The sequence below is a fragment of the Littorina saxatilis genome, linkage group LG2, assembly GCF_037325665.1.
Source record: "Littorina saxatilis isolate snail1 linkage group LG2, US_GU_Lsax_2.0, whole genome shotgun sequence".
Classification (NCBI taxonomy): Eukaryota; Metazoa; Mollusca; class Gastropoda; order Littorinimorpha; family Littorinidae; genus Littorina; species Littorina saxatilis.
The window spans coordinates 79,388,763-79,398,166 of NC_090246.1; the positions used below are offsets into that span (position 1 = coordinate 79,388,763).

Here is a 9,404-nt window from a genome sequence, read left to right on the forward strand (position 1 = left end):
AAGCATGCTGGGATTAGTTTGGTTTCAGAACGAGGCTTGCTGTCTGCAACATCGCGCGAAATGTCGACACGACGGCTGAGGTACGGTCTAACGATTCATTGATGACTTACACACGAATATCGAACCGACATACTATTTGCGTTATGTTTTGATGTGCGACAAGATCTGTTAAAACTATCAGTGATGAATTATAGAGTAGAGGACCTGTTACATAATGTAGTTAATTCAGTTAACGACGAGATTAGATGAGTCCCGTCCAAATCTCACAGCATAACATAAACATTTGAGTGGTTGCACATGTTTGTAACGAAGGGTACATAGGAACTCTTCCAGCTAACGGAATTTCACACAACAATATAACGACGTAACCACCATTTCAAGAGATTGTAATCAAGTAAAGTTTGGTTCATGTGAATATAGTGGGTACATGCATAGTGATACAGACAGAACTAAACACAGTGCAAGAAGTGGGTCACACTCTCTCTCCCTCTCCCTCTCTCTCTCTCTCATACACACACACGCTCACTCACTCACATACATACACACAAACACGCTCACTCACTCACACACACGCTCACTCATTCACACACTCACTCACTCACTCACACACACACACACATGTGCACACACACACACAAGCTCACACACACACACACACATAAGCTCACACACACATGGTAGTTTTTGGCGGGAGGGTCTGTGAGGTGGACATATGTGACCCTCCACCACGAAATGAGTCGCATGTCACCTCACGCGGTTCTGCGCTAGGCTTAATATAAGTCCGCGGGCTGTCTAGTAACAGTGTGAGGGTCACCATAGTCACCGGCTTATAACTCGAAAAGTGTTCACTCTTTTCTAAAACGGTTTTCACCACTGGATGGAAAATAAAAAACTCTTTAAGAAAATGTAAAAATATGAAAATCATGAAAAGGTGACATGCGACTCATTCCGTGGTGGAGGGTCACATATGGCAATCTCTAGAATGACCCCTGTTGAAGTGAGGTCACATACTGAAGGAAGCAATTAAAGATCATCTTGAGTTACGTTCAGTGTGAATACCAACTTCACACTTAACTAAACCAGGCGATCGACATGCATAAGATAGGTGAAAAGATTAGGTAAAGTAAAATCAACATATATTTGAACACAAAGTAGGGGCTGTATAGGGACGGGCTTATAGGCCAGGCATTGTTGCTTTCAAGGTGTTCCCTAATTGTCTTATTTGTATGTTTTAGGATGGTAATTTGGTAATCAATTCATCAAAATCCATGAACTTACAGCATAATTCAAATCTTCGTTTCAGTGGAACAGCTTTTGGAACAAGAAAACCCTTAATGAATGAAAACAGCAACGTCGTCGCCATGCCACCCAAAAGAAAGATGGTGTGCCACCACGGCCCCACCAACACCTTCTTCCTGGCCACGCCCATCGGTCAGGTCAGCTTGACCTCCTGCCCCAGGGGACTGCACTCCATCTCACAGAGCTCCACTCTCAGTGACAGTGATTTCAGCCCTGACGTTAAGTGAGCGCCACTATCTCCGCTGTTCACACATTTCAAACATAACCTGTCCTTTAGAAGCTGAAAGCATTTCAAGCATTAGGCACACGCAAAGATTTGACAAGGCCAAAAAGTTTAGGGTCAGTTCCTTTTTTCCCCTTTTTACATTTAGTCAAGTTTTGTTATTTTTAATTTTAATTTTTTAAATTGAAATTTGTTTTTCATTTAATCAGGCGTAGGTGGCTTTCTATTGGCCGGACAGCGTGCAAACAGTGGCACTGAATGTCAGGGAAGAGTAACTGTCCTTGCAAGGTCTGAACAATCCAATTTTGTCCTTATTGATAAAACACATTTTTTTAAGGTTCCCAAAAAAGAGTTTGAGGGTCGGAGAGGCTTAGCCGTTCCACAGATGTTGAACACGAGATCCAGTATTATGGTAAATTTATGTGAGCTGTTACAATTGCACTTGTTGTTTTTAAGTCACACACTTGCCTGGCAAGTAGAGTCGCAGTGTGCTATAAGATAACAAAAAGAGGTTGCATAGAAATTCTATTAGCTGCCCCTCTTTGTAAGGCATCTACATTTGAGTTGGCTGGAAAAGCTGCAGAAAGCTTTCAGCGATAACCATCTCTGTTATGACTTTTGGTATATTGTGGTGTTCAGATGCAAACGGCTTTGATTTATCGCAATTTCCACTAATGTGGCCGCTGATATTTCATGTTGTTTAGGTGCAAAGTAAAGCTGGAGTCCCAGCTGTACTGCGACAACGGCTACACCTACACCCCGGCCCTGCACTGCATCACTTGGCTCACCGCATTCTTCAGCAGACAGCACAGCGACCATGTGCCCGCGTTCTGCCCGTCCATCGTGTCAGACGGTGAGCGCTGCATCACTTTTATAGTCTATCCACTTTATGAGCAGCTCATGTGGACCTTACCATGTAAGCTGAGAAAGGAAACAATATCTAGGATAGCAAAACCTGCTGAAGAGACGAGAAGAGACAATAACAAACCAACCAACCAACCCTCCGTTTGAAGGGACGATGAAGATCCAGAGAGTCTGCTGGTAATTATTTGTCACAGTGCTCATAGGCAGTACCGTTCTCACTGCTAGATGAACATGGTCTCATACCCCCCCCCCATGTCTTTTTCTCACCTGCAGTTACCCGGTAGGTACAGAGACCTACTGAGAATACTCACAATTCATTCAGACTGGCCAGCTGCAGTGAAAAAAGGAGGGAGCGAATTCTTTAGTGCCCGTGTCCATGGGGAGACCTGTTAACTGACAACTGCCAGATATAAACAAGGCCCCTCCCCTCACCGATTCCTTCCTCCCTCTCCCATCCCAGCTTCCAATAAGTCCTACGACTATTCAGTTAACATTAATCATAAGCAGTTAGCACTCTAAATAGAATAGCTTTCGTTGGCTGAGAGCTGTGTGCAACAAGACTTGTGGCACCTACGACGGTGAGAAGAATTGAGTGAACGAAGGCAACGTTCATCTCCAGGAAAAGTCTGTAGTTAGAGCATTTAATTACTTCGCTTCGTTTGATTTTAGCTTCAGTTTTGTCCTAGGACTACTGCTGTTTTCTCAGTACAGGTTGGGGTGTAGTAGAGAATATACAGGCATGGGAATTGTCCGCCGAATGTTTTTTTTTGTTCCGCCGAAAAAGCAAAAATGTCCGCCGAAAAAATAAATTGGGGAGGCAAAAAAGGTTCTTAAAACTGAATATAATGGCAAACTTGGAGCTAAGATGACACCAAAGTACACCAGTTGGGTTTGGAGAAAAAAAAATTCCGCCCAAAATGCCCCCAAACCCCCTAGCAGGGCTAGGCGCTTCGCGCCGTCGACTTTGCCATTACAGTAAAACCTGAGTCTAGCGGACCCTTGTTGTAACGGCCACCTGCTACATACGGACAGTTTATCATGGCACGAACACGATTTCAACAATAACTAACCTTTAACGGGCGGACACCTGCCACTTACGGACGCGGACACGATTTTTCGGACCGTAGGAAGTGTAAACACTGTCACAAACGGACACAACGTACATAAAAACGCAACTTCGAAAACTCGACTGTTATGCAGTCAGTGCTCGGCAGTCGTAGCCGTAGCACAAATGGTTGTTGATTGGTTGTTCTGTCCCTTTTCTGACCAATCAGTGGCTTGTTTAGATGGAGACCCACTTTCGCTCACTCACTTTCGCTTTTCCGCATTGTGGATACAGTCACAACCAAAAGCAACAGTAGACTACTGTGTTTGAAAATGGAATCTCCAGCAGGAAAAAGAAAAGCGTTGACTTTAGAGCAGCGTGTCGCTGCCTTAAAAAAACTAGATAGCGGCCAATCATGCTGAGATGTGGCGAAGGAGATGGGATGTGGTAAAACACAGATCGCGAGGATCAAATCGGAAAAAGAAGACGTGATGAAGGAGTGGGAGTCAGGTGCGCGAATCGACCAAAAAACTGTGAAACGTCGGAAAACGCAATATGAAGACCTGAACAACGTGGTTTTGTACTGCAATGAAACAAGAGCTGACCTAATTTGGTCGAGACACACTGCGGAATTTCCCGTTGAATGACTGATGAAGAGTCAGCTATTTTTAGCTTTGTGACGTCCGACTTGCGTAAGTTTGAATGCACAGTGTGTGTAGGGAACGGGGTAGGTGGGGGGGGGGGGGGGGGATGTTCTTGTTGTTGTTGTTGTTGTTGTTGTTGTTGTTTGCTACATGTATCATTTGTTTACTCACATTTTCAGTGAGTCTCATGTTCAATCCAATAAATACATACTACAGGACTGACAAAAAGTGTCTTGTTCATTTTACGTGCTCTTTGTAAAATATTGCCCCGGCCCCTCCACCTGTGAAGAAGGGACACCTGTCTAATAGGGACACTATTACCATTCCCCAAGGGTGTCCGTTAGAGACAGGTTTTACTGTACTTACAAATGTTCAGCCTTTGTTACTTTTTTCAATTCCCATGCCTGAATATATCAAAGTGTGTTTATGTGTATTGTGTGTGTGTGCCTTGATCTTTCTTTCTTTATTTGGTGTTTAACGTCGTTTTCAACCACGAAGGTTATATCGCGACGGGGTGTGTGCCTTGATCTAGTGGGATGTTTATCAGCAGCTTCCTTCAGGTTTGGGTGAAAAGAGAGGATACCTATATGTACCTTGATCAGGTGTCATGTTTGTGTCAGACTCTTTCAGAAGCCGGGTGTGGGTGAGGCTGATGGAGGCGGCGCCGTGGGGAACGACCATCTCCTACAAGGATCTGTCGGTGGCGGCGGGCAAGGACAACGCATCGCGTGCAGTAGGTCAAGCCATGGCCAACAACCTCTTCATGTTGCTCGTGCCCTGTCACCGCGTCGTGCGCAGCGATGGCGCACTCGGCAACTACGCTCACGGCCGACGTAACTCCGTCAAACAGTGGCTGCAGGACTTTGAGAAAGGACAGGTGTAAAAACCAAAAGTGCGGTTGGGGGGGGGGGGGGGGGGGGGGGGGGCAGTCGAGGTGTAGAGTGCACCAGTTGTTGAGAGTATGCAACATGATTACGCAGCTTTGTAGTTGTTTTTTGGGGAGTGGTAGAGTTAGATAACCAGTGAACTAACATTCCGTGGCCAATGTTTTGAGCGGAGGCTTTGGAAAGCAAAGTGCACAAAGAGTGATACTCCCACTGGACTTGTGGAACCAGGCAAATCTTCAAGATGTGCATGCTGATGTAGGCAAGGATGCGAGGTGGGGGGGGGGGGGGGGTAAATCAAACTGTACTCTGGTTGTCGCACAAGTGTGTCAAGTTTTGAGGGTTTGAAGGAAGGCTAAATGCAACAACAGCAAGTTGTTTAGTGCAGTGCCATAGTGGACATTTTCATCATTTTTTGTTGCAAATGTATGTTTAGCATTAGCTTTGGGAAGAAGCTATCTTTCTGAAGCCACCGGCCATAACTTGTATTGAAATACTGCTGTCTGGAGAGATTTCCCCCGATTCTTCAGATGCATCAAACTTGCCAGAAACTCCCTTTAACTGTCAGATCAATCAGTATCCCTTTATTGTGGAGCAGTGTGGAGAATACTACAAATAAATGGTTCTCTTTTTTATGTTCTTTTTCTTTCTCTCTTTCTCATTTCCAAAAGCTGTTTAATTGTTTGTCTCTATCTGACTGAACTGTGTGTGATGGAGTCCCACACTTTGCAGTGATCATTACATTTAGTCAAGTTTTGACTAAATGTTTTAACATAGAGGGGGGAATCGAGACAAGGGTCGTGTTGTATGTAGAGCGATTCAGAGTAAACTACTGGACCGATCTTTATGAAATTTTTCATGAGAGTTCCTGGGTATGATATCCCCAGACGTTTTTTTCATTTTTTCGATAAATGTCTTTGATGACGTCATATCCGGCTTTTTGTTAAAGTTGAGCCGGCACTGTCACACCCTCATTTTTCAATAAAATTGATTGAAATTTTGGCCAAGCAATCTTCGACGAAGGCCGGACTTTGGTATTGCATTTCAGCTTGGAGGCTTAAAAATTAATTAATGACTTTGGTCATTAAAAATCTGAAAATTGTAATTGAAATTATTTTTTTATAAAACGATCCAAAATTACGTTTATCGTATTCTTTATCATTTTCTGATTCTAAAAACATATAAATATGTTATATTCGGATTAAAAACAACCTCTGAAAATTAAAAATATAAAAATTATGATTAAAATTAAATTTCCGAAATCGATTTAAAAACAATTTCATCTTATTCCTTGTCCGTTCCTGATTCCAAAAACATATAGATATGATATTTTTGGATTAAAAACACGTTCAGAGAGTTAAAAAGAATAGAGATATAGAAAAGCGTGCTATCCTCCTCAGCGCAACCGCTACCGCGCTTTTCTGGATTGTTAATTTCACTGCCTTTGCCACGAGCGGTGGACAGACGATGCTACGAGTGTACGGTCTTGCGGAAAAAATGCAATGCGTTCAGTTTCATTCTGTGAGTTCGACTGAGCTTGACTAAATGTTGTATTTTCGCCTTATGCGACTTGTTTTTCATTTGTTTCCACTTTGCGATTATTTTCCCTTTGGTACCATGGTAACATTGATCATGGTTTATTATTGTTATTTTTTTCTTTTTAATTTGGTTTCGTTGTGCGTTCATTTGTACTTTTAAAGGGCACAGGAATTTATACATGTGATGCGATTTTTTGTTGTTGTCATGAATCTTGTCCGGTGGTCTTATATGATGTGATTCAGATTTGGTTGAACATTGCATAAACGATTAAAATTTACCAACCCATAAATATTCTGTCTGTACGTACATGTGTGCATGTTTGGCACTATGTCAATTGCATCTTTCTGTCAACAAAATAAGTAGCCTGTCACCTGCTTCTTCAATATTTAAAAACAAAACACTTTATATTTGTTGTATGCTTCCCTATCAGTATTCCTTAGCATATAGCAAAATGATTGACTATCAGCCTCAGCTTTCACGCAAAGAGAAAACAAGAACTGGTGTTTTTTTCCACAACATATTCATTGAAAAGGTGATCAAGCTAGTAGTAAAGAAAGCAACATGGGCCATGGCACAGTGCACACAGAAGACAAATGGCTGTGGAAATAAGATCAAGAGTATGTCCCAGACTTCAATCAGTGTTCCAAGTCCAACGTCACTCAGAAGAAAAGTGACGATAGAGGAATTCCGAAAATAACTCAGTCGGGTTTGTATTTTTGTGGGAGAGTAGGAGAGTGAATGTTTTCTTGCAAAACCTCGGCCGAACACTATAGTGATTGGCCACTCCAATGTTTGGCAGAGGTTTTGCGAGAAAATTCCACTCCTAACCCATACAAACCTATTTCTGAAAATCATCTATTGCCTGTCTTTTCATGGATGTTTTTGTAAGAATACTGTATTAATATAATGTGCACAGAACAGAATCTATCAATTAACATGTCATATGATATTCAAATATTTGTCCCTGATGTGTTTCTGTTTTGCTCACGTTTCTGATTCCCAGTATTGCATTCATAGAGAATACTACATGGCTTGCTGTGTCGTACCAGATTTACACGAGTTGTTTTTTTAAATAGTGAACTGCGAGCGAAAGCGAGCTGTTCACTATTTGAAAAAGCAACGAGTGTAAATCTGGTACGACACAGCAAGCCATGTAGTATTCTGTTTATCCTACATTATATACTTCTGTGCCAGATCTAACTAAAAGTCACCGACAGCGCTATTGCCTTTGGATCAACCCGCTTTAGAACTTCAAACCACTTTACTCAATTTGACATTCATTCCTCCGCCATGACACACACTCTCAAACTAGGACAAAGTAGTTCGCCTTTGTTAACACTGTTAAGTTTAATATTGAACATTGATTAAATAAATTCGAACAACGAAATGATGGTCACTTCAAAATATACCAGATAAAAAGAAAAGCAGTGGCCACAGGATAAAAGAAACCAAAAGGAACAACAACAGCAAAGCATATCCTTCCGCGATAGGATGACAGTCAAGTCGGAGCCAGGCGAGTCGACAACTTTCAGATGGTCACTTCTCGGTTTGGTGACTGGACAAATATTGGTTGATGTTGATGGTACCAACGTGCACAGGCCTTGCAAACAGTGTTGTTAGCGTTTGCTGGGATGTGATTGTGGCAGTGGCAGTGGAGACGGCTGGAGTTGAAGTGGCCGTGCGAATCCAATGTGTCGTCTGCCGACACTGGCGACAGCTCCGAGACCGGTGCAGTGCCGTTTAGCATCAGACTGAAGCCACGGTGTTCCTCTTGGGAAATGCTGCTTAAACGTTGTTGTGCCCAGATAGCTGCATTATTTTGGTCGGAGGAACGTTATTCTCGGAAAGTTTCTGCACTAGGAACTGGCGTGCAGAGTGGTTGGTGTAGATCTACCTCGGGTTGATGATCCCAGCTTTTCTTCACATGTCGCCCTTTGGTTTTGGATTGTCTTTCGCAAAATTGGAGATATTCTCTGCCATTACTGTCTTCATGCAAGGACACGTCTCCCCACTGCATGTGCCTGTGAGGTGTCACGCTGCGCAGACCAAAGTTGACTGTGTTTTGCCACCACAGAGTATTCAGGATTACTTCTGGATCTGCGACTCCGAGCTGTTTTGTCTGCCACAGCTTGTCAACATCTTCATCTTTCAGCGGTTGAGCCCTGTTAGGTAAGTTGCCACAACCTTCCTGTTTAACAATCTTCTGCTTTGTCTTCACGACTTCTCTCAGTTACAAGTGCAAATTCGGGGCCGTCTATAACGGGTGCACAGTACTTTTTAGACTTCAACTGTCGCTGATGCTGCTGAGAAGGCCCCTCAGCGTGGGGATGGTTCATACTCTTTGCCATCCGGTTTTTTCAAACTCATGAAAAGAGAGCAGAGAATTTTGCATAATTTTTGTGGTTGGATGGTGCTAATGTTTCTTTTGTCCCCGTGTTTCGCCATAAACGTCGATAGGCGACGTATATTATCGTAAACCGTTTTTCGGAGAGTGTTCTTGTTCTTGTTTGTCTGAACGAATGAGTCTATTGGAGAAAAATCATAAATCATGGATGACTCGCTTTTTTCTTCATCGACTTCGTCATTCGCGTCATCACCAAACATGTCTTCGAACAGCTCATCACTCAAAAATTCTTTCAGTGTTGACAAATCGGTTTCGTGGCAGTTGCCATTTTGTTGCAAAAGTAGTTCTTCATGAATATGTAATTACTAATTTACATAGCATGACCTTCCGGTTGACCTCATTTACATGATATACACACGTGTGATTTGAACGATTTTTATCTCACGGGTATCTCTCTCACGTATGTAGGATAAAAATGGTTTTTGTGCTAGTCACTGATTGTAGGAAAACGGACACACTCACACAATCAGCTCTGACACACTTCAATCACTGATTGTAGGAA

General features: G+C 42.7%; 1 protein-coding gene across 1 annotated transcript; it reads left to right on the forward strand.

Moving 5' to 3' along the window:
• Nucleotides 1-35: 35 nt before the first annotated feature.
• LOC138959824 (methylated-DNA--protein-cysteine methyltransferase-like) lies at nucleotides 36-6,789 on the forward strand. Its single transcript, XM_070331457.1, has 4 exons — nucleotides 36-80; nucleotides 1,304-1,522; nucleotides 2,227-2,375; nucleotides 4,696-6,789. The coding sequence occupies exons 1-4, from the start codon at nucleotides 61-63 to the stop codon at nucleotides 4,956-4,958; spliced, it is 651 nt and encodes a 216-aa protein (XP_070187558.1). The 5' UTR covers nucleotides 36-60; the 3' UTR covers nucleotides 4,959-6,789.
• Nucleotides 6,790-9,404: the final 2,615 nt, after the last annotated feature.